This window comes from Oenanthe melanoleuca, chromosome 1 (genome assembly GCF_029582105.1).
Source record: "Oenanthe melanoleuca isolate GR-GAL-2019-014 chromosome 1, OMel1.0, whole genome shotgun sequence".
Taxonomy (NCBI): domain Eukaryota; kingdom Metazoa; phylum Chordata; class Aves; order Passeriformes; family Muscicapidae; genus Oenanthe; species Oenanthe melanoleuca.
Genome location: NC_079333.1, coordinates 47132462 through 47158234, shown reverse-complemented (window position 1 = coordinate 47158234; position 25773 = coordinate 47132462). Strand labels below are relative to the sequence as shown.

The 25773-nt window shown below is 35.8% G+C and overlaps 1 protein-coding gene across 4 annotated transcripts in view; it reads right to left on the bottom strand.

The window, feature by feature from the left end:
• Positions 1–25773, bottom strand: part of FRY (FRY microtubule binding protein) — a 189255-nt gene that overhangs the window by 82687 nt on the left and 80795 nt on the right. For all 4 annotated transcript variants that reach the window (XM_056485463.1, XM_056485469.1, XM_056485455.1 and 1 more), the window contains exons 4-17: positions 21099–21238; positions 19026–19116; positions 18562–18641; positions 18366–18446; positions 16681–16849; positions 14294–14386; positions 14100–14198; positions 11557–11658; positions 9268–9371; positions 8706–8814; positions 7704–7790; positions 5827–5998; positions 4630–4762; positions 344–451 (exon numbers count right to left, since the gene is read on the bottom strand). In XM_056485463.1, coding sequence (XP_056341438.1) covers positions 344–451; positions 4630–4762; positions 5827–5998; positions 7704–7790; positions 8706–8814; positions 9268–9371; positions 11557–11658; positions 14100–14198; positions 14294–14386; positions 16681–16849; positions 18366–18446; positions 18562–18641; positions 19026–19116; positions 21099–21238 — 1568 coding nt within the window. The remainder of the gene's footprint in view (positions 1–343; positions 452–4629; positions 4763–5826; positions 5999–7703; positions 7791–8705; positions 8815–9267; positions 9372–11556; positions 11659–14099; positions 14199–14293; positions 14387–16680; positions 16850–18365; positions 18447–18561; positions 18642–19025; positions 19117–21098; positions 21239–25773) is intronic.

Genomic DNA, 25773 nt, shown 5'->3' with positions numbered 1-25773 from the left:
TATCTCCATGTTTTTCCACTACACAGAAAAGATGTTTGCTCCTGATAATCAGAATGCTGTCATGGTTAGAAAACAGTAATATGTTGTGATTTTCCTGAGTAACAGCGAATATCAGTATGTAACCTACATACTGATAGGAAAGTTCTGGAGGACATACCAACTTTTTCATAAAATTATGAACCATAATAAAACCACAAAAAACTGTAAAAATATGCTAGGACACTTCTGTCTAATTAATTAAAGAGCAATTTGCTTTTTAAAAGCATATATAAAAAGAAACAGTCACATATTCTGCAGCTCAGCTTTTCCCCTGGAGCAGTCATTCAATGCTTGCTCAGCTTACCTTGCCAGCAAGTCGATCAACTCAAGTTTTGACATTCCATCAGGAAGTAATCGAGGAATAGCAGCAACACATGTTCTGAACAGATCGATTTTCGGTTTTCTTTCACCACTGAAAAATTAGAACAGAATTTTGACTAAGCCTAAGAAGGAACTGTGTTAAATGACCCACCTCTTAAGTGCCAGAGCCCTACTAAAAACATCAGACTAGACAGCTAGACACTCTAACGAAATAAGAAGGAAACATGAATACATTTTCCCACTGAATAAATGGTTTTCATTTTGACATTTTTCATGCATCATATCTATACATTGCTTGAAAAATCAAATGTTAAGGATTTGTTTCTCTCTGAGAACTGGCATATATATAAGAAAAGGAGGTATAATGTAGGAGGATTCCTCCATCAAGATCAGCATTATAAGATGCAAGCTTTGGATGGGGCAATAAGGAAAGAATTGGGGTGTTCTCCACAACAGTGCAGAATATTTCACCAGTTGTATAATGTAAACAGCACGTGTGTAATAAGTTCAAGTAAGACAACTGTAGATGCAGAGATTTGCCCCCAACAGAAGACAAGGCTATGCAAAACCATCACAATACATTTTTATACTGAAAAATGTGTGTAATTTAGAGGTAGGTATGGCCAGAGAGTTTCTGTTGATCACTGCCAGAGATAACATTTTGGCAACTCTTATCAGCTAGAACATGTTTTAGCAGCCCTAAGGGTGTTCTAATCTGTGGAATGGCACAACTGTTCCCTAACAGCCTGTGAAAGTCATTAAGCACAAAGTTCAGCATGAACTGAACAGTAGGCTGGAAGTCCACAAGTCTTCTAAAAGTAGCTCAAGTTTCAGCTGCTGATTATTTTCAAAACAGATGAAGTTGTTTTCTAACTTGTTTTCAACATTTTTTTAAGTATGCAGATGAAACAAGTCCTTCAGATAAACCCCAAAGTGTGGATTTTTAAAAATTTGCTCATTTTTATCTCAATCATCTATTATCTGATGATGGACTGTAGAGGAAACTACCAATGCATAACAGTATTTCAAACTGTGCAGTCTTTCCCACAATATTAGTAATTATTAGCCTGTAATATGCTTTGGAAGAATCAAAAAAAGAAAGGTCCTATTTAAAGGCCATATTATAAACATGCAGAGAAAGACTGTTCCTCTTTTTATAGGCTTCCAAAAGAATTAGAAAAGAATGAGGGGAGAAAAAGAGACACGAAGGATCATTGTAAGCTACTTAACACCACACTGAAATGGAGTGACAAAACAAAAAATGAACTTAGTTATCCTGCACCCCGGTCCATTGCCCTGGTTACTACATTACTCTGTCTCTCCACCCACTAGAGGACATTGCATTTGGGTATCTTACTTTTTGCTCAGTCACAGAGAAAGCCTGGATGCAATGCAGTCTGAAAGAAGGTTTTCTGTATTCATTATTTCAGTAAGTAACACTGAGTACAGTTCAGTGAGTAAAGGCATAAACTGATATTAGCCTTACTTAATTCTAAGATTAAAGACTGTTTTGTAGGGAATACCATACTGTCTCTTAACACCCTACTTATCAGCTTGGATATATATTACATGAATAAAATGTTGACAGATTTTGAATTAACTGTCTTAATGGTACAGTTAGGAGAAATTATACTCATGATTAATTACCACTGTCTCACTGTATCTGTATTCCAACAGATAAAACTTGAAAAGTGTCAGCAACTGACTGGAAAAGGAGTAAAATATGATATCTCACTGAGAATTTGGTTATAAACAAATCCCTTTCAACTATTATCACTAAAGCAAATACTAGTAGCTGGATTAACAACTAGCACAAAATCCTGTATTTTTACAGTTGTAAACATTAAAGTGCCATTGGGATTTTATGTGCAGGGAAAACAAGTCTTCCTTGATGACTTGAAATGGAAAATGAACTTTGAAGAGTTTCCTTATGCTCAGACCCTAGTGAGGGCAGAGTTTGTGCATTTCAAATGGAGACTTGTAAAATAATAGTCTGAGAGGAAACTCTTCTGAAGGCAAATGAGTAATTATGTATAAATATAAAATCTGTGGGTGTTCCATGGCTTATCAGCTGCTCAGAAGAGTAGCAGGAGAAGATCCAAACCTCAGGCTCAAGTTCCCAACTGTACCATCTGAGCTACCAGGCACAGCACACGAGGGAGGAAAGGGGAGCCTTTGAAGCACTTGCAAGGACAAGTTTGTGTTTTAGAAAAGGATGCCCTATTCTAACTAAATGTTGGAAAGTAATTATAGCCAGTATTGAAATTCATATCCCAGTGCAGGATGCAAAGGATGCTTCTTACTCAGGATTTTAATAAGATCCTCCATACTGACATTTATTACTTCAACAATAAGTGCTTAAAGGATCACTAATTAAATATTGTCAAGAAACAAGTCTAACACTGCCAAAGAAAATTCCAGAATCTGCATACTTTACAATGTTTTGTCTGCTCACTGCCTAGCTACTTCCCTCTGGTTCTTATTTTATTTGTTAATAAAAATACCACAATGGTATTCATTTTATGCAGTTTACAAATCAACTTTATGTAACTATGACAGAAGCAACAACTTTAAAATGTACATAAATATAGTGTGATATCTAGCAATTAAAGCCCATAAGAATTCAAAATAAATATGTAACTCTAGTGAAGCATAGAATTTTGTAAACAAAATGGGAAGACATTACATAAAAACAATGTTGGCTTTTCCACATATCCACAATGCAGTTTTTGAAAGGATCATTTTCAATCCTGATAATAATAGCTACTGATGTTTTTTGTGAGTTCACATGATTGAGATCAACTGATAATTAAGCATCCCAAATATTTTTTCCCTTGAAAGAACAAGTAAAAATGTGTTATAATGTGGTTTGTCTTTCAAGTGTCTATATTAAATTAGAGCTCATTTGGATATAAAGTACAACACAAAAGGCAGTACCTAAATATTCCAATCTTCATGTTTCTGACAAAAGTTACCACCAAATCTTAAGACTTCCTGAAATTTAAAACTCTTTTGGGTCTATTTGTTCGCTGACTCTAAAAATAAACAACATTTTGGTGATGCTCAGAACCCACCCAAAGGGTATTTATAGCTAAGACTGAGTACACTTCTTATCTTAGTGCCCAAGGTTTCACTTTGCAATTATCTCTTGGGAATAAAATGTGAGTTTTGAAACTAGCTTTCCCCACCACAAAAGCCCGAACGCCAAAAATGGTTATGAAAACTGTGTGTGAGAACTGAACAGGATGCTGGGTAGGACTACAAGAAAAATATTAAATTTTATTGGATAGTAATATTAGCTACGAATATAAATAACGTAAAGCAATGCTGGTGACACAGCTTACCTAGAGGCACTCCAACAAATAAGGGCAGAGGTACAAAAACATAAAGATTGCACCAATTGTAGAAGGTAGTTCAATTTTGGCCAGTCACTGCAGTCAGTCTACCACTCACAGTATTCCCAGCAAACTGACTTTTTTGAGCAATAAATAAAAAAAATCTCAAAGAGACGAGTGTCCTTTTCATTACATCTCAGACTTTTTTCCAGGGCTTGTTTCTTTTCTAGAATAACAACCACATCCACTGCTCTAACAAGAGAGAAATACAAGTTCTCCTTACAGCTGAGATCTCTACAGTCTGTGCTCTGCATGTAGATGATGTCTCTGTGTCTCTGACCTCTACTTGATGTTCACCTCACCAGAACTCTCTCCAGAAAACTTCCTTCACTAATAATTTGGGATGAAAGTGAAAAATGGTGCTGTTCAACACAGCTTGAAGCACACTGGTTTGATTCTGTTCCAGTGGGATACTGCTTAAATCCAAGCCTTATCACAAGATTACTTGGGTTTTTAATTAAGATTTGATTTCGATTACAGGCATGAAAAGCAAAGGGAATTTTGGAATATTATTATTAATAGGGATTTACAGAATTCATTGCATTCATTTTGAAGTTCAGTGATGCAAACATACCCTGAGACAGTGTTCTGAGAATAGGCTGCCAGGTTTTCTACTTTAGCATTCTGCTTGTACCATCTAAACAATCATGGGATTCACACATGATTTTACCTACATCAAGAACATCCTCAGTTCCAAACATTGCAGCATTCAAAGAAGCACAATCAACTTGTCTTAAGCATTTTTTTCAAAGTGTATACTAATTAAGCTAAATGTTTCTTGCTGTTTCTCTGATGACTCATGATGGACAGAAATAGAGAAAAAGTTCCAAAATGACACCTCCATGTTTCATGGGAATTAGTGTTTAGCACTCACGTAATCATGTCTTCAGGTTCTTTGTTAAGCATCTGGATGTTGGTTAGCATCATGCACCGACCCACTTCCTTGTCAAGGTGTCTGAGTATGTTGTCCACAGCTTTCCTTACTTGAGAATAATATAATGACATACCTGAAAAAACATACTTTTTTGTATTATTTGGGATATTCATAGATACATACATACACATATATATATATATATATATATATATATATATATATATGCTGGAAAAGAAAGTTTCTTAGTCATGCTGTGTTCATGAAGTAAAAAGAAATGCTTTCCTCATGAGATAGCATATTCTACTAGTAATGATATCCTGATCCAAAACCAGAATATTTTGCCTGCTCCAGAAGGAATGCTTACATATTATACATGGAAACTGGAATACTGGATCATAAAACAGCAATGAAATGGCTAATTGTGTAAACATTTGTTATCAAATACTATCTTCAAATACTTCAAATACTTCAACAGCAGTGGGTCTTACACTTCTTATTTTCTTGATATTACTACAATGATTTAGCACAGTATAATACAGGTCTTTGCCACTTATGTAGACTTCACTTCATTCACATAACTTTGGGGACTTAATGAAATGTGAAGGTGAGTGGCCAAATTTTATTTTTTTGCCAACAAACCCTGCACCTTCAGGGCATGACAGAGAGGCTCTTCTACAGCTTAGGATTCTTGCTCTACATCAAAGCCCAAGAAAGCAGTGCTAATAACATAGGCACTTCAGTATAATACTATTTTACATTTAAAAGTTTTGCCATTTTGAAAGTTTAAGATATTGCAATTAAAATGAGGCTATCAGTGCAATCTTTGATGGTTTTCAAACCTGGTATGTCTACAAGCACAGGCACTGTTTCTTATAGAATGAATATCCATGAATAAACACAGCTATCAGCACTGGAAGATTAAAGACTACTAATGAAAAATTAAAGTCTTTAAACCCTCCCAGAATACAGGCTACCTCTTCTGGAGCACAACTGAGGACTTTTCAGAACAACCTATGAAAAGCAGCATTTGTTGAACTGAACCATACATTTCATCAGAACACACATCAAATTAAATGTTTACAACACAAAAATAAATCAAATACTTAACAGTAATGAACTATTCTGCTCAAATGCTGAAAACACGTTCACATCCACTCTCACACACGTTTCTATATTGTCCATTCTCTTACTGACCTATCATTTTAGCTTCCTCCTCTGTAAGAGTTTTGCTCAAGTACGTTTTCTTCACTCTGAGAGTGTTTCCAGAGGGAAGGACAGCTCCAGTCACTGGCATTGGTGGTTCACCATCTTTTTGCTGCAAGCTATCAGCAATTACCAAGAAAGCTCTCAGGCCAATATTCATTCTCTGTTTAGAGAAGTTTAGAAGATTGATGAGTACCAGAATCAAATAATCATATTCTACTCATATTCTTCATTCACTTTGCTATTTTGAGAATGCATTTGGAGGCATTTTTTCTGTATCTTCACTAAATTAACTAGTCAGATATATTTCCCAACAACTGCTCATGAAATAAATAGTGAATTCTTATTTCCACTGCAAGCAATGTTCTCTCCTCTCAGAACTTTAAGCATTTGCATTGGCACATAATCTTTTTATCTTCAGGACAAAATACCTGGATATGATCTGTAGTGTAGCAATGCATCTTAAATGGGCCTTCAGTTAAACATAAATGACCTACATCTGTTGTGAAAAAAAAGATCAATAACTGCCTTGAAAGGCCCCAGGGTCTATCATACTGACAGAAAAGTCTGGAATGATGCTCAATGCCAAAACTACAATATGAAAATATTAGGAAGCTGAATCTAAGTGACCTGAATGCCTTCTGGGAATGCACCAGAGGAAAACTTGCAAGCTTTGCATTGCAGTGATTGAAAGACAAGAATGTTTTCAGTTTCTCTGGAATGTGTTCCAAAAACTAAGCCAGAGATGCATTTACACAGATTATGGGGATTTTTTTTTCAGAATGCTAAAGCCTATGTACATAAAAAAGTGGTGCTATATTTTTTTTTTCAGACTAACAATGCTGTTGAGAAGCAGCAAAATTTCAGATGTTGATTCAACAAGAAGCTGGACTATGTCCACCCCCTCTCAGCTGGGCTCACACAAAATGCCCTTTGTAGGACCTTTCTCAGTCAATGCTGCAGGTGGCTGACCCAGAGCATGGTGTGGACTGCCCGCTCAAAAATTCTGTTTCATTCTTTTTTACTCTGCTACAGAAAGATGAAAGCTGTGTTCAAAGTAAAGCTTGCTTTTCATTTTTCCTGCCTTTGACAGTACAAAGTTTAATCTACTTTTCCACACTTTTTGTAGCAAATATAATTTGTGCAAGGCAATCACTCTGTTTTAACAACTTAGTGAAGAGTTACACCAGTTTAATTCTGCAAGATTAATAGACATGTTAATAAGAGGATCACAAATTATTTTGCATTTTTTCTTAACTTTCAAAGGAAAATATTTTTAAAATTTCAAGGATTTCTACATTTTAAGAGGATTTTTTATTCTTTTAGTACTTATTTATATTTTAATTTTTAAAAAGTTTTTCAAATTTCTAATTGTTTTCTCTAGGAAAAGCACTAGGAAGCTGACTCATGACACCAACATCAGTGGAGCTTTGCTGGTCAGAGTAGTAAAATTTTATCAAAGTGTTTTCTTTTTCAAGTTTTCTTGCTTCATGTATTCTCTGTTTTGAAAAACATTGACACTGTTACAGAAAAATTACTGTTGTATTCAAATAGTTTAAGTTGTTGTGTGCAACAACAGCAGAGTGATAAGTTCATACTGCAAAAAATAGTTTTATTTATACTTTTCTTTTTGTTTTATATTTTGTTTTTTATTTGCACTAGCTCACATTTGATATTCTTCAATGAGAAAACATCAGAAAGGCATAAACAATGTGGTATTTTACAGATAGAAGTTCAAACAGATTCAAGATTTGGCCTGAAAACTGGACAAAGGTGAAAGCATGCTTAGAATGTAACCAGGAAGTAAATGTAGCACAATGCAATGCATACAAACTAAAAAAAGAAGCAGAAGCAGATGTAAATCATACCTCAGGGTTGAGACTGAAAGCTTTTGCTGGTTTTCCAACACAAAGGAAGTCAAAGATAATTTCTTTCATTGCAAAATCTAAACGTTCCTAAAATAGCAAAAATACTGCAAATCATTAAGATGCTCACTTCTGGTAGTTATTATCATTAAGGCTACAGAACACTGAAAACCAGTTTAATCAGGGTTTATTTAAATATATAGAAAAACAGATTTTTAGAAGTATGTAGAACATATTATCAGATCTAAGCTTTTAACAATGCTTTTTGTTGACAAAATCAAAAATGTATAGCATTTAAATAGAAAATTATCCATTTTGGAAATAAAGCTTTTAATTATTTCATTTAAACTGCAGTAATTATGGCACTAACAGTATTTTACATAAAGAGAGCTTGTTCACAGATGGCACAGTGAAGGGAAGGTTTTAAGCATCTGTTTGCCTCATTCCTATTCACAGACTTTAAGTACGTGCTTAAGTGCTTTGCTCAATGGGAAAATTTTCTGAATTTAAGTCATAAGAGTGATGAAACTTCCAGCACTGCAGGTTAGTCTATTTTAGCAGCTCCCATCTGAACTGATGAAAACTACATGTGTCAACTCCATGCTGAACTTGGTTGACATCTTTGAAAGCAGTGCAATTTATTGCCCTGTACAACAGGGATGATTCAAGATCAGGATAAAACATGGCCTATTATTTTGAAATTTATTGACAGTGTGTGTCAATAAATGCATTTTTTCCTTGCTGAAAATTTTAAAAACTGTCACTATGTGAGTTGAAGTGAACACATTTTAATCTATTTTCAGTGGAATGAGGTTAATCAAAACCTGTTGTTCTAAAGAAGTTTGCCTCAGCTCAGGTTATAATTCCATCATTCCCTAGATGAAAGACAATGCCAACAGGGCTGCAAAAAATTCAGTCATTAGAAGTTTACTTATTTATTAATTGTTTTATGGGGAAAAGAAGTTGTTCATTATATGGAAAGATACATGCATGGTTCTCCCATACCTGTGCAATAAACTGGATTATTTTCACAAAGATGTTTAGGGGCATATCTCTTGGCACAACACCACGGGACCCTTTTGGGAAAAGGGTTGTGACAATAGTAATAAGTCGACTGTAAAAGAAAAAGAGACATGAGACATTTTTGGACCTCACAGACCTCATTCAGCAGGACACCCCATTTAGGAAGACCAGAAGAAACTTCCTTTGAAATGAAAATGTAATGGGTTATCTTGTTCTGATCCTTTGCTACAAATTCAGTGTAATTATTTTATTTCATTGCTACATTACAAGTAAATTAACCAGTCAATGGTCACTATAAAAGTATTTTTTACTTACACTGAACAAGGAGTGACTTTTTCCATAATCAGAAACACTTTATATAGCAATTTTCATAGGTGGCAGAATAACTGACAGTGCCACAAGAGGGAATATTTTGTGTGTACAGTTGAGTTTCTTGCTTCACAGCAGAAATAGGTTCAATTTGAAGGAATTCAGGAGAACTATAAAACCTCCTTATTGGCAACACACATTCCAATGGATTTTCATTACAAATAAAGCATTTTACCTTTGGGTAGCTGTGTTGCTTTCACATTTAATTCTGATCATGTAAACCCACAGTAGTCTGTACAGAGATTCCAGTGCAACTCGAGCCATTTTTGGGTCCTTATTCTAGAGAAATGTATCACATAAGAAAAAATTTCAGGCACAAATTAGCAAGGAAGTTTTACACTTAATGGATGCCAAGGTTCAGTATTTTGATAATGAAACCACAAAAAGATAGAGCCTCACAACTGCTCAGTGCTCCATTCCTGTAGGTGTAGGATGCTCATGCATCCAGCCCTGCTTCTGTTATTACTCAAGTTGTTGAAAAACCCAAGTATCAAGTTAGTTAAATTAGATAGATACGTGTTGCAGTTTAAAACCTCTCTTTGAAAACCCCCATAATTTGACTATGAAAAGAATATCTCCTATTCAGTAAATTACATCAATTCAAAAGTTGTTGCCCTACGGTGGAGGCCTGGTATGAAGAACAGATAAGGGAATGTACCACATATACTCAAAAGTGAAAGGACAAAAATCTATGGATGCTTAGGCTGTCCTAATTAACATGGCATCTGTGATTAGCTGGACAGAATTGGTTTATCTGTCTGGATTGCTGTTTATTTTTAGAACCTAGTACAGGATTGTCTTTGGGTGTCTTCAGTCAAATGCAGTTTTCTGTTTCTGTGGCAGTTGTAAGGGCTGTCTGAGTAAAAAACAAGTGCAGTCCAATCAGATGGTCTCCCACATGCTGAGCCATCTGCTGGGTTAAACTTTGAAGGAGTCCAGTACACTTTGACCTGAGATAAGAATTGCCTGGCCCACAGGGCAAATCTCCATGGCAAAAATCTGAGATATTTTCGGCAGGGAAATGTTGAGTCACGGATCAAAGACTGCGGTTTGATCAAAGAAACTGCAACTGATGCCATCAGTAATTCCTGAAAGTGTATTGCTCTGGGTCCTGCAAAATTATGGGAAGACAATTTGCCAGTGATATGGGAGACAACTTCAACTTTCAACGTGGCATCTGTCACAAGCTTAGGAACAGAAATATTGGTTTTGGGCTCCAGCTTCCATTCAACTCCTTGACAACACACTTTACCCAATGAAGTTTTATACAGACAGAAAATTGAATGTAATTTTTTGTTTATTATAGCAGCATACAATGGTTGTTGCACATGTTTAGAATAAATAGTAAAAGGAATGCCAAAGTTTACTTGGCACATTAATCAAATTAGCAAATGTCCAAATATCCCAGTGATGAACAGTTAGCTGTGAGGTCCATTGAGAAAGAGGGAGGAGAAAAGGGCTGAGACCAGTACCACTGGAGTTTTCAAAAAATAGTGGACCAGCTTTCTGTTACAACAGCAAGCTGCATGGCAGAAACAGGATTAAGAGGAGATGATAAAAAGCCTAAGATACATCCAGGGACATTATGGGCATGTCCATGAGCAAGATCTGTCCAAATTCATGGTGTTGATGTGCAAAACTTTCCCTCCAACAGATGGATTTCCAGGTTTTCCTCCAGTTGGGTGAGTTTGGCTTGGGTTTTGAGGTGCCAGCCTGTCTGGTGAAAAGATTGTTCAATGGTTGAGGCATCTCCTGCTCTGTACTGGGAAGGAGTGACCAACCACTTTCTTACTTTAGCCACGTATTCAGTTACCTTATTTTCTCCCCAAAGAGAAAGAAAGATCTTTCTGAGAACCCTATACATTGAAATATATATCAATGCATTACAGGTTGCAAGATAAATTCCAATTTTATTTTCAATCAGTAAGATAGGACCAATTTTTCTTATATTTTCTCTGACAGTTTCAAATAATCTGTCAGGATCTCCTTAATTTTAAGAAAAATATATATTCCCAGCTGGCTTTGCCTTTTCTGAAGCTTGTAACTTGAAACTGTTTGTGGTTTTTATAATGCAAACATTTAACATGAGTGAAACAAGCCATGGAATCAGTGTCCTGCAAGTAGTTCCATTTTGAAAAAGTAACAACAAGTTTTTTGTTTCCAATGCTTTTGTGGAAAAAGCAGGTTACTACTAGGTCAGTTTTGGTATGTCACTCAACCTAACGACTTTCATCAGCAATTTTTTCTGTTTCACAGAGTTAGAGGAACAGTAAAAATTCAAACTAGGCCCAAGAATACTTTGTTGCTATTGAAAAAACCTGCACAGCTAAAGAACTTGTATTGTCAAGAATAAAATTATGTATGGAATCAGGTAATAGCAATAACTCAGCACATTTGCTTAAAAAGGCTATGCAACAGTGCATACTGAAGTCTGAATAGAATATTAAAACCAGGAGATACTAACCTTGAGGTTGGAAAGGCAGTTGTTGAGGAAAACATGCCATCTGTTCAGAAAGAACTGCTTCTGACTGACACAAAGCAGGCATGTTACCAAGGGGTACAAAGCCTAAACAGGAGATGGATGTCGGTACAGCGTTATTTGCACGTCTACACAACACAAAACCAACTTAATAGAGCTACTGTAAACCTGAAGCTCTAACTCTTCCATTTTGTGCAACACAAGCTAGCCAACATAAACACATCAGTAAGCAGTACTGTTTAAAAGGAGCCTGTTACAGCTGTTACAGATATGTTCCATGGATGAACTAAAACCAAGCACGTGTACTCACAGCAGTGTAAGATGGCACAATTTTACAGACTCTCAGGGCTAAGTTCTGTCAGTTTACTGAGAAATAACAGCATGGAAATAACTAAACTTTATTATTGTAACAACAGGACCCACAGAGATTGTTGGAACTTGGGAATCAGATGACTATTGCTCCTCAAAATCTGCAGTCACAATATTTACCGTGAGACACGTCAAACATCCTAAAGAATTGTATTAAAATACAGGGTATGCCTGGATGTGCTGGGAGTTACAGCTTGTGAAAAAAAAAAAAAAAAAAAGCAAAGTAGAACATAAAATTTGAAATACTGGAACCCAGTCTCTTTGTCGACACTTACTTTAGCACTTGTAAATGTTACCCTGAAAAATAAGCTAAAATGCACCTAATGATTTTGAAACTGACCCTGATATTTCAAGAAGACTAAGGTTTCAGTTGTAATGCTAATAACAGCCAGGACTTAAAAGGTGTTACAAAAATACAGTAATGAGCACTTTAAGATGAATTATTTTAAAAATTATCTCTAAATTCTAACTTCAGTCACAGTATAAACACATAATAAATCTCAGCTTCTCTTCCAGTAACACATAACATAAACTGTCTATAGCCATAGGTTAATTTCTTGAGCAAATGGCAAATGTAAATTAATTTTTATTTTTATAATTTTCATGTACAAAATACATACAGGACAGGATAACTGAAGTCTTCCCACAGAAGACTTTCTTAGTATACCATTGACTGCTTGGTTGGATCACAGAATTTAGTAACATCCCAAGAGTGTTACAACCCATCTTAAGGAATATCCCTAGGAGGAAGATAAACCATCTCCTGGAATTTCCTAATTCTCTACATCCACTACCAAGAGAACCTTAATGACCAGCTCATATGAGGTACTTTTAGATAGAAAAGCAAGATTAATTCCCCCATCCTGTCTGTACAGTGAGTACATGGCGACCAAACACTGATCTTGGTCCTGTTCAGACTTTAAGGAGGCTGCTTTCTTCCTGGAAGCCTGGAAATATGCACTGCAGCTATTTCTGTCTGCTGTTTGCCTTTCCCCTCCTCCTCCTCCTTGCAATGTTTGTATTTCTAATCACACCCTTACAAGAATCTATTCTATTTTGTCACTTTTAACTATGTAGACTCCAGTGTGGTATGTGTAGACAAGCAATCAAATGCAAGGGCCCAGCTGTGCAATCCTTTCTCAAGAATGTGGTATTGACTTTGGCAAGCATGGCCACAGTTTGGGAAGTTCTATTTAATGTAAAAACTGTGCAGAAAAGCTCTACCCTGCTGCAGTTCCAACAATGTTTTATTAACTCGGTGGAGTGGAACAGAGCCACACAGATGCAAGCAGAGTGAAATCAGAAATCCATCTCAAGCCTCCCACTAATCCAAACTGGATCAGGACTGTGCCCCAGGGGATGCTCTGACTGTCCCCTGGGAATGTTGTAACAGGCAGAGAGCTCAGGCACACTCCTGCAGTCCTCCCAGCACTTTCACCAGCGCCAGTGACCAGCGTCTGCCGAAAGAACTGGGAACAGGGGAGTCTTCTTGACTTTCCCCTGGAATGAGGGAGGACAAATGGCAAACTTTCTTTACTTAAAAGGTCCAAGACTTCAAAATGAATTAGCTAATGCCACACTGCTGACGGGCGCTGACCCAGTTGGAGAGACAGACTGCTTAAGGCAGCCAGCATCAAACTGACTCAGATCCTCATTTAATTCAGATCAACTCATCATTCCAAAAATATACTGCAGTGCCACTGTTCATCTCACATGAAAAAAATAAGAAATAGGGAGCTACACAGTAGCCAAGTTATGGATTTAAAAGGGCATGTGTTATACATTTTTTCCTTCCTAAAATGTATTATTTAAACCCGTGAAAGAGCTGTTCCCACATGCCTCATTTGTTCTCGCCTGACAAGCAGTGAACTCTATTCTTTCTCTTCTCCTAATGTTTACACATTTCAACTGTGAGAAAACCTAACTATTTAATAATCACAGAACCAGAAACTGACAACATATTTGATTCAAACTAATTTAGGTCATATAATGAGTAAAATAAAGACAGTTATTTTCTGCAAACACAATAATCTTCCCTGCAAATAGAAAAGTATTAGTTATAGACAAATGCAAATAAAATGTTTTGCAATTTCCCAAGAGTCTTGCTCAGAAATATTTGTGACAAAGAATTTTAACCTCTGCTTTTTAGGGTTACTAACCAATGAGTGCTTCTTTCGTGATGAAAGTTCAAGCGTTGTATCATACAGGCTTTCAACAAAGTTCCTCAGACAGGGGACATTCACTTCATTTTTAACAGCCTGAAAGAAAATTTCATGTCAGTAAAACACTATTTCACAAGCTGCTTTATCTAATTTTAAAAAAATTATGCAAATAACATCAAAAATAAACTCACAGCAGCTACGGGGACAAGAATTTCAACAAACAGTCCTGCCAGTGCATGCTTGATATCTTTGTCTTTAACTTCAAGGAAATAATGTGCACATTCCTAAATAAAATAAAAAAAAAAAAAAGACAAGAAACATAAATTGCATATCAGCTAGAATAAAGACCTTTGAACGTTTGCTGAATGCATATCACGTGTCAGTGACTATTTTTATCCTGCAAATCCCACTGAAAACATTTGCCTCTTACTTCTAAATCTGCATTTTGCAGCAAGCACAAAGCAGGACATAAGTCAAGATCAAGGAGCTGTTACTCTAATCCAGAAAGTCTCCACTGACTCCAGCTGTGCCTGGTGGTGTTTTGGACTGGAAATGGAGCTGGACTCAGGAGCTGACCTCATGCCTTCCCTGTGTGTATCTTCAGGAGCAAAAGTAATAGTCAACATGGACTCAAAGCATTACACAATGCTTTGAGAGACCAAAAAAGGAATGCAATTCTCTGTTAGGATACACAGGGCAATGAACAATCTTATTGTAAATATTTTTGATGAATTTCATTGCTAGGATTCGTTGCATATTGAGGGTCAATATGAAATTGTGCTATGTGAGGACAATTTCTAGCCTGCAACTGGGGATTAAGAAAAAAATAGAAACAGAGTTTGTCCTAAACATGCAGCAAACTACTCTCCAGACAGCTGTGCTGCTCAGGAAGTGAGGGAGGGGAGATAAGCACCCACCCACTTGTGTGTACAACTTCTCTGAGGATGACAAATCCTATTGCCCCAGCTACTTTTTCTCCAGGTCCAAGCTCAAACAGCCCCTGACTGTATGAGGAAGGTCCCCACTGACCACAGTCATGCAGAGCAGTTTACACCTCACATCATGCTTTTTTTTTTCCTGTGTGCTAACAGGATTATACAACACATGGCTTCAGCCATTCCTGAGGTGCTTCTGCACTCTTTGTGGAGCTTGCACTCTTTTCTGGAGCTCACTCCTGAAATCAGTTCACACTTTAAAAGCGTCTCTCTCTCCTACAGCAGCACTGGTGTGACAGAGGTTTTAGTTGAAACACTGCATGGAGATACTCAAACAGACAAACTGCCCAAAGAGTTGAAATATAATTCACCAAACTGAGCAAACAAGGTTTTCCTACATGCACAGTGCATCTTATGATGTAGAGTAGTAAATATAAGAATTCACTTAGTACTGAGATATTGTAGCAGGGAAAGGTAGAGATCCAAATTTCAGTTTTACTATATAGGAGTTTTACCACAGATTTTAGTAACAGTGAACACTGGATAAAGCAAAACCACAACCCCATCCACTCATCAAGTCTAGTGTGCTGAGCACACTTTGGTATTTTGCCAGCTCTGGATGACTTAAACTAAGTTGACACATACTAGTATAAGTAAGAGTAAGGTAAGAAGAAAAATTACCTTTTTCTGAGTTGTTAAATATGTCTTAAATATGCTCTTAAATATGGCTTACAATATATTGCAAAACTGAAACAGAATGTGCTTTCTGCTCAGGACTTAAAAGAAAAAGCTCAATGTGTCTGTATGCCTGTATATTTGTATTCCAATGCCAAATTCCTACTTGTGGGCATCTAACATAGATTTTTTTCTCCACTTACACCATCAATACACTAATCTTTACATGGAGGTTTCTATAAAACATTTATTTTACTGGATGAAAGGCTACAAACCATGTAACCATGAGGTTGATCCCAAGTAAAAACAGGAGAATAAAAAGATTAAGCTAAAGAAACTTGCTGGTGGGAAGAAAACCAATTGTACATTACCAGCGAGAATGCTGAAACATGGAATAGTTTCTTACCATTTATAAAATTATGTAATTTGTTAATTTAAAGCATTCATTGTAGTTGAACTATGCTCTGTACTAGTGACTTTTAAACCAGGAGGGTAGAGAATGCACTCTACAGCAAGCAGGGTGAAGGTGTGGTGGAAGAACACAACACATCCAAAGGAAATTCTATCCAGCTTTTGCATTAATTCTCTGTCTCTTCCTCAGTGTTTTCCTCCATTAGAAGTTTCTCTCTTTTCTGGTAACTGTGTCAATATTGGAATGCTCACTTTGGAGGCAGTGAGCAGCTAGGCAAGAGACAGCTGTGGGATAGTGGGGTAGAAGGGCTGGGGTCTAGAGAACAAAACCTCTCCTAGCTGGAGGGTGAGGTGTAGGGACTAGAGGAAAAGTTGGTACGGGAGGACACACTCCAGAGACCAGAGCACTGAGGGGTTCAGAGCAAGCAGAAAGTAGCAGCATGTAGGTTTATGCTGAAATGATACATGGAAAATCTCCTAGAACATTATATGGAAAATAAAGGCTAGCCTGTTCAAAAAGGTCTGGGAAATCACAGCTATATACCTAAGAATTTTACCTGCATAAACTGAAGAGAAGCTTCAAAGTCCTCCACAGGATACATCTTAATGCGAAAGAATTTCATTCCCATGATGAGACTGATAATGCTCTGAACCACGTAGGGGCTTTGTTCTTTATGCCGCAGCTCTTTCAGCTCTGCCATAAATTTCTTCTTTACAGCAGGAAACCTAGGAATTCAGATTGGTTAGTTTCAAAAAGTTCAAAATCAATATCTGAAATGTGTTGCAAGGTATATAAATTAGGAAGAACCTAAAGAAGATAAAAGGTTGTATAGAATACCATTTCACTCAGTATTTGAATAGATTTTTTTTTTGTTTAGCTTTCTTTCACTTCTAATAAACTGAGCAAAGGAAGCATACAGCCTGATTTTAGTCCTTCTAGATAACCACATCTTTCAAATTATTTTACTACCATGCACCTCTTACATAAGAGCTAAAAATATCATTTAAATACATTTTGAAATGTTTTTCAAAAATCCATGATGGAAGATAGCTATCTTGCAAGTACATGTAATATTTTCAAAATAAAATGTTTGTATTATAATCCTGAAAATATTCATGTAGGCAGTTTGTCCCTTCAGGTTTCTTTCCTAATACAGCATTACAGCAACACTTAAGCCTTAACAACTACAATAACTTGGGGCAAAGGGCTCTGTGATAATTTTTGGTCTCTTCCATGAATCAAAGAGCATCCAACAGGACCTCCTGCCCTTTTTGATAAAAATGGAAAAATGGAAATATTGTAATTGTCATGGTAGGTGTAGCATGTAACAACCTTTTGCTATCCCCTTTGATAGACAACCCAAGTGAACTGAAAGAATAGGTTAGCAGGAAGAAGCTCTTCAGTGATAAAAACATCTTAGCAGGGCCTGTCAGAACTTTGACAGTCAACTTGAAGCTTTGGATCCAGATGCAACTTCTCCTTTTGCATCTGACCCAGCCAGTTTAGAGGCCCAGCTAAGATCTTAGCTGAATTTATATGATTTCCAGAATCTCAAACTGCTTTAGCTACATCAAGACAAACTGACTGGTTTTGTAGAGCTGAGACTCACCCTCAGCAACAACTAAGTGTCAGGAGACAGACAGCATTACATCAGGGCAGTAAAATTCATCCTCTGCTTAGTTTGTGGTTTAAGTGTACAATGAGATGCTATATTGGGTACATGAGATCCTGAGTTTGACTGTTTTCAGATTCAAAATTTAAGATCTGACCCACAAAGTGATTTATGTCATCTGTTCAAAGAAGAATGAAAGGTTCAGAAACAGATGCATTAAGTTCTGTGCTGAAATAGCTGCAGAGAGCCTTAATATTGTTGCTGTGTAGGAGGATAGTAATTTATAGGTTTGCCCAGCTAAAGAAAAAAATAACATCTACAAAAAAAAATAGTTAAAATAGCTCTCTTCAGCCCTTTGGGCTTTCTATAGACGTCATTGCTGAGATAGGAAAAATAATGCTGCTGTAGTTGAGTTGAATTTATTCAGTATCACTGGACTAAATGCAGAAAGCCTGTGATTCCCTAGAGGCCTATGTTCTAGAACATCTGGATAAACAGAAGGCCAGTGAACTGAAATGACTTACTCCTACAGAATACTTAAAGAAACTGAGAAAATTGGAATATTCACATGCTAAGTGAGTAGACTTTGTCATATTTATGGAGGAAATAATATATTGAATTTTGCTTACTTTGCTTGAGCTAGAACACCTATTACTTCTGCATACAAATCTGCAACAATGTGCATATTTCCAGTGTTAGGACCAAGGTACCTAGCAAGAGACAAGAAAGAATTCTCAGCTGAGAAAACATACTGTTTAAACCACAACTATTAAAAAATTATAAAGTATCTTTTTCATAGAATTCTTGCATGAAAAAGAGCCTTACCCTTCTTTGTACTTAAAGTGCTTGAAAGCCAAGTTAATAACATCATTTACCAAACTGTCTATTACAGGATGAAGTGGAATCTGAAAACACAAAATAAAATATAACAAGTACACATATATTACACTGGTGTAAGTATTACTCATGGTTATTATCCATTCAGAAATATATCAGTTAAAATAGCATGTAGCTAATAAAATAGCTAAAATGAGCCAGCCATTTAATGTTTATTTTATCTTGAAGAGAAATACTTTAGCTCCAAAGACTTGGCAAAGTAAGGTCTGTATAAGCACAGAATGCTATGTATCATACAGGTGCAAGAAAGACAGCAGTGAAGAAGCATGCAGGATATACTTCACGTTTTTATTATAATCTTAAAGATGCAAACAGAAAGGAGAATCCCAAAATTCACTTGCATTGGTAATTTCCATCATTTATTAGTTAATGGATAATTTAAGAAGTCCTACCTGTTTCAAAACTTCTATTAATACTAAAGAAAAAATAAAATCAATAGCCAGATCTCTTCTCTCCATTAAATAGTCCCTCTGCTGCTCATCACTGCAAAATCAAACCAAGAAACACAATATTTTGGAGAAGTGTCATCATTCGTATCACATGCCTTCTTCAATTGCACATATTGTAATATCATTAAAATTAAATTTAAAAACTTACTTAAAATTGTGTAATTACACAAACAGATAACAGGGAATTGTGTTCTACCTCTCAATCTGCAGGCCAGCATTTCAGGAAGTATTGTGCTGTTATTCTGTTAAAATCTGAGACAAACAGACCAAATCTAACTTGTTCCTGTGATGTTCTTTCTAATGCTTAAACATCACTTATCCATTCCCTCCCTCTTTTTTTTTTCCCAGCTAAAGTTACACAACAGTAAACAAAACAAAACAAAATCAAGGAAACCTGTGGATTCTTTAACAAATGGATTTAATTTCAAATTCCTTCCTGATGACACCATTTAGACCATTCTTAATTACACTTTGGAGGCAAATGTAACCTTGTGCTATCAAATTCATATTTAGATTTGTCATGAATTTTGAAAAATGCCTTAAAAGCACCAATGAAGAATTCACAACCAAACAATATTATCTCTTAAAAACTTTTCCAGTGTTAATTTTTTAACTTTGACAACACTTGTTAAACTTTTCAAACACATTTCTTGTAAGGAACAACACAGAGGAATAAAAGTCTGAAGTGTATAGCTTCCAATAAAAATACCAAAAAATACTTATTTGAATAACCTGATCAAAGATTCAAAGTGTACTGAAAAGATAACATGATATACAGTACTTTTTGCAAAATTAAACATTAAAGAAACAGTTCTGTATTCCATCTGAAGCATTTAACATTCAAATGTTAAATGCTCAAATTATTTCAGTGAGATTTCTGTGTAAATTTGGCACAATTCTTATAAACATTGAGAATTTTAGTGATTTCAATTGCACTTAATGTGCTTATAATAAAACAGGCATTTAAGAGTATATCTTGATCAGTCAAGAAGCAAGTTATTTGCATTTTGGTTTCCTTTGGTTTTACATCAACTGGAGAAGAGACTTGTTATACATTCTTTCTGTAACACTGCCAATTGACAGAGGGGTTTTGTTTCACTGCTAAACTAACTTTCAACTAAATTTTGGGTGGAGTTCCCAAAGACAGCTGTTTATGAGCAGGTAGTCGTGGAACAAGTCGAGAGAAAGAAGCAATTCAAGGCAAGGATTCATCTCACCCAAAAGCAGACACCTAATTAATGAATTGTGTCTTCATACTGCCTACTTCTACTGATATAAAGAGTCTAATTCAGGTTTATTTCTACCTCGGCATCTAAATCCAGCCCCTACCCCTTTGTTCCAGCATTTTGTAGTTAGTGTGTTATCATATAATCCCAATGTGGAGAAGTGCCTATGCATTTCTGAACACCAGGTCTGACAGTGTTGATTCTCCTGCTGTTTCACTGAAGCATGCAAATGTAGCACTGAAATATTCAGAAAAACCCAAAAGTTTGAAGAATATACCTGAATCACACTTCCAGACCTCAATATAACCAAGATCACTCTGCTGCCTTATTACTGAGAAACTACTGATATCATTATTTTTGTGTGATTATTACTTTTAAGAGGTATGCTGCTATAACTCTGACTGATTCTCAAGCTTTCAGATTGAGGGTAGGAATGTGTGAATTTTTTTCGTGTGTAAGCAGAACTCTATGTAAGAAAAATTCTTCCAAGTGGCACAGAATTATTGCCTGATCACTTGAGAAAATACAGTTCATACAAACTGGCATTTAAATGACATGAAAGCATCCAAAACATCAGTAAGATAATTACATCACTGTTATGTTTGAACTATGAGGAGCATAACATGAAAGACACAATTATTTCATCCATCAAGAAGTCAAGAGAAGAATTCCAGGAACAAGCAGAAAAAAGATACAACTTTCAAGCAAGTGTTACCTCACAAAAGCTGATGGGTAAAATGCAACACAGTCTACTTCATAATTTATCAATTATGCATATTCAAAATCATACCTTTTGGATTTAGTGCTTGTTCTTGGTCTGTACTCATGAGATTCATCTTCTATGCCATTCTGCCTTTTATACCAATCAAACAAAGTGCGCAGGATAGAGGGTAGACAATATTCTGAAAGTGAGCTCATTGAGCTTATAACCTATTGGGAAAATACAACAAATCAACAAATGAAATGCTGTTCAAGTTTTCTCTCCTCCTTAAAAAATATTAATTCAATGGCTCTTTCTTGCTTTCATCCATTTTTGAGAACTATTCTACAAGCAGTGACCTGATATTCTGCATTTTCTGTCTTTAAAGGATGTGTGGACATGGCACTTAGGAACAGGGTTTAGTGTTTAGACTTGGCAGTGTTGGGTTTGTGATCGAACTTGATGATCTCAAAAGTATTTTCCAACCTAAATGAATCTATGATTCTATAAAACATAAACAGAAATGCAACACTGGAGTGTATGTTGATAGAGTCTTTATATTGATATTAAAATGCATTAAAATAGTGTATAACATCTTTCAATATACCAGAAAATCATCTAGTTCTTCAAGCAGGCTATTTTGATTTGTTATACAACATTGATTTGAGTTCAAACAGACTGTGAGGAAAGAAAAAGTAATGGATAAGAGGTATTGTCTTCAGGGGTTATATCTGACTGCGGCATGCCCGCCCCAAAACTCAGAATATATTGAGAAACATCACAAGTTCTGTAATAATTTTCATCAACTGAACATGCAGATGCATACATCTTACTCTTAGGCTCACACACATGAAAACTTAGGAAAAAAACCTGAAAATTTCTCTTTTATATACATGAAAATATTTAGAGTTTCTTGTGTCTTTGTGGGCACAAACAAACAAAACATAGTTTAGAATTATTCCTTAGAGGTTGCTGATTAAACAGCTCTAGTGGCATACCGGATAAGAAGATTACTGCTCACTCAGTATTAACTGTGTCACAAATTAAAGAAATGTTACTGAGCACGTTGGACTGAACTGTGACTTAAACATCTTATTACAGGAAACCATAAAGCTACAAAACGTGAGAAGATCAAAAAGTAGGGTGAAAAGTCCCCCCATCATTATACAAGGGGATAATACATGTATTACAACTGAATTTTCATAGCTACAGCATTTGTAGACATTCTAAGAAAATTAAAAAAAAAAAAAAAAAACCAACTATTTAAAATAGGGAAGAAATTAGTGATCTGGAGATTTTTGACAGACCATGCAGGGCTTGATCCTGCAAAGTGCTGAGTATCAGGAGGGAAGAGCTGAAGTGTGCACTACATGCCAAGTACACTGATCATGTAATTAACTGTCAGGTTTATCCACCTGCTTAAACTTAAACCAGCACATTTCAATGCTTGTGGAAAAACAATCGAGTTTAATATCTCATGTAACACCAAATTTGTGTGAATGCTGCGACTAAGATGAGCAAAACTGGCAGACCAAGCATTCACAAATATCACTATAGCCTTAACTGAGAACTTTTGTGGATGACACTTAGTCCATGAGTAACTCTTTTGTAGTTACTCAGCCTCAGGATTTAACTAATTCATAGAGATGTTGTAGACTAAAGTTAATGAGAGACTTTGTGTCTCATTGATGAAGTATTATTATTCAGGTATTATGGCCTTAAATTAAACATGCTGCATTAGAAAGATATAAAAACTGCCCTTGCTAAATTAAAAGTTTCCATATAAGTAATATTTTTGGAAAACTTTCTTTGCAATAGATTTTATTATATGAAATATGAAACAAGTTGCTGTGGAAGATATTATGAAGCAACTGCTTGCAGCAGTGACAGGAGGCCTTTCATAAGGAATCACTTTAGGACTTCAGGCTCAATTAACCAAAGCCTTCAAGTGTTAAGGCTTCAGATAAATACTCAGAAAAAAATCAATCACCTAGTGTCAGGGCAAACTATACACTAACAACTCACTTCTCTACTGTTTTCCAAAACTTTTTATGAAGTTAGCATAACACTGCTTATTAATGATTAAATACAATGAAAATGGGTTTCCTAGGGAAGACCAGAAAAGAATAATAAAATCATAGCATCACAGAATGGTTTGGGTTGGAAGGGACCTTAAAGGTCATTTAGTTCCAACCTCCATAACACTGGCAGGGACACCTTCCACTAGACCAGGCTCATCAAAGCCTCAGCCAACTTGGCTTTGAACACTTCTAGGGATGGGGCATCCACAGCTTCTCTGGGAAACCTGCTCCTCAAAGTAAAAAAAATATATCTTCCTTCTAGTTAGTAAAAATTGACCCTCTTTTAGTTTTAAACCCTTTGCGTTTGTTCTATGTCCAGGAGCCCTACTAAAACGTCTGTCCTCAAATAGACCGAAACATCTTTCCAGAAACTGCAGTATCTAACTATAAATGAAAAGTTGTTTCAATCAGGTCTTTCTGCATCTTCACTGACATACTTATAACATCTGTTCTCTAAATTCCACCTATACAATTTCATCAGAAAAAGTCAAAGTAATTCCTGTTAAATCTTCTCATGCCATACTTTCTCTGCTGACTTTACAGTGTCTGTCTCCATTTGGGATAAAAGGTCAATATAGCTTTTTACTTTTTCCTTTTTTTTTTTTTTTTTTTTTTTTTTAATCTTTCTGTCATTGCACTTTTAAGACAGGAAGGAAGGGTGGACTGGGAAAAGACCTGGCTCCCAGGGAACAGGAAGGGAGGGAAGTCTAGCCAGCATGCTGGTTACTCAACCCTTTCATTTACTGGAAGTAAATCCAGGAGTGAGATGAATTCTAGCTCTGTGCTGCTCCTGAAAGGGAGTGCACAGATGTACAAATATGTCCTTGTTGGACAAATGATCATATTCTTCCATCATAAATGAACTACCTACTGTATAGCTTAAGGATAAGAAAGCAGCACAAGTAAGGAGCTGTTTAAAACCTGCGTTCACACAGCATTAAATATACTTTATGTAAATGCTTAATATTTATTTTGGATTAAAATGCAAGAGTAAATTTAATGAAATTCTGTTCAGATAGCTCACTACAAATTATATACTTTCATAAAAGTCTTGCTATATCATCAAAATTCAAATATAAGAACTGGTTCCACTGACAGAAAATTGATATGATTACCTTATTTATTTCACTAATGCATTTATATGTGCTTTAACACTAAATATATTCAAAACTGCACCCAATTTCCAACAGTACCATTAATTTTTTGGCCAGGCATCCTTTTTCTATACCACATATGTCAATATGTATGTTGAATGGGGCATTTTATTGCCATTTTAATAAAGCAGAATTGCAGTACTTCATTTTTGGATTTGGTTTATTCCTTGTGACTATTTTTTGCACAGTGCCTGCATATTTTACCTTTAAATTGTTGTTGTGCAGATTCTAAATAATGGACAAGCACAAGTAAGGTTTTACACTTTCTATCAATGCTACTGAATGCATTTGTGATTGTGGAGATCTCCTTTCATTCATATCTTTGTTCTAAGCATTTTTTTTGGACTGTGCTGTGAAGTTAAATCTCCCTGGAAATGGTTAAAACTGATAACTATTCAAGTGGAACTCACTAGATTTCATTAATGGCCTTGGCTTTGTGAGATAAAAAAAGGAAGCAGGACTTTTTTAGCACCACAATTTTGTGGATGGGCAATTTCAGCTAGCATACTTATACACTACCAATGTTTATAGCTATTTTACTGCCAGCATAACATTTTACATGAAAACCCATTTATTTTTAGTGGACAGCAAGTTCAGTTCTGAAGGTGTTACCTTTAATTTTGCCTTCAGATGTACTTCTTTATGCACTGCTTGAACCCAAATTGAACCCAAAGCCAAAGGTTATTTTATGACCCCATGACCACCATTTCTTATACTTTCTCTAACCTATGCCTTTTTCTGGTGATGAAGGACAATGTGTAAAACTCAAGGAAAGGGAAAACACAAAAGTGTCCAACTGCAGTGCTACTGCAATGACAATGATATCAGTATTCACTAACTACATCTAAAAAATAATATTGGAAAAGAATAATTATCAGCATATCATTAATCACATTTAGGCTGTTATGAAAAATGACATTTTATCATTAGTATGCTGCTTAGTGTCTTATTTATTTATTGCATTTTCCAGTTTTTTATGATTGTTATTATTCATTTTAGATTCGTCTCTTTACCTTGGCTGCTTTCTATTTTTAATCTCCCTAAAGAATATAAAAGCTAAATGTTTTTGCTTTCCAATCTGTAGTCTTCAACCTAGTGCACTTCTAAGAAGAGAGCAGCAAAATAAAACAGTAACAAGAAAAAGCTTTTTTGCAGGTTATGCTGAAACTTCTGCGACAGGCACCTCGGATAGATAGCTTCATATGAAAACTAAGCCTTCCTGTTAAATTTTCACTTCCATGGCCAAAACGTCACATTCATTTTGTGTTTTTATATGGAAAACAGTCTGTATCCCAGTCCAAGATTACACAGTGCCCTTCTTCTGCCTCCAGTGTTGTCATTTCATGGAACATTTATACACCGTGGTAAGAACAAACGATACATTAGTAGAGGTGGAGAAAAGGGTAATAAAAATGTTTCCTTAGGTGAGGATAACCCTCTTGGAGAATTATGGGTTTTGCAAGCTTTTGATCTTTTCATGTACTGCAACTTTATGGTTTCCTGTAATAGGAAGTTTAAGTCATAGTTCAC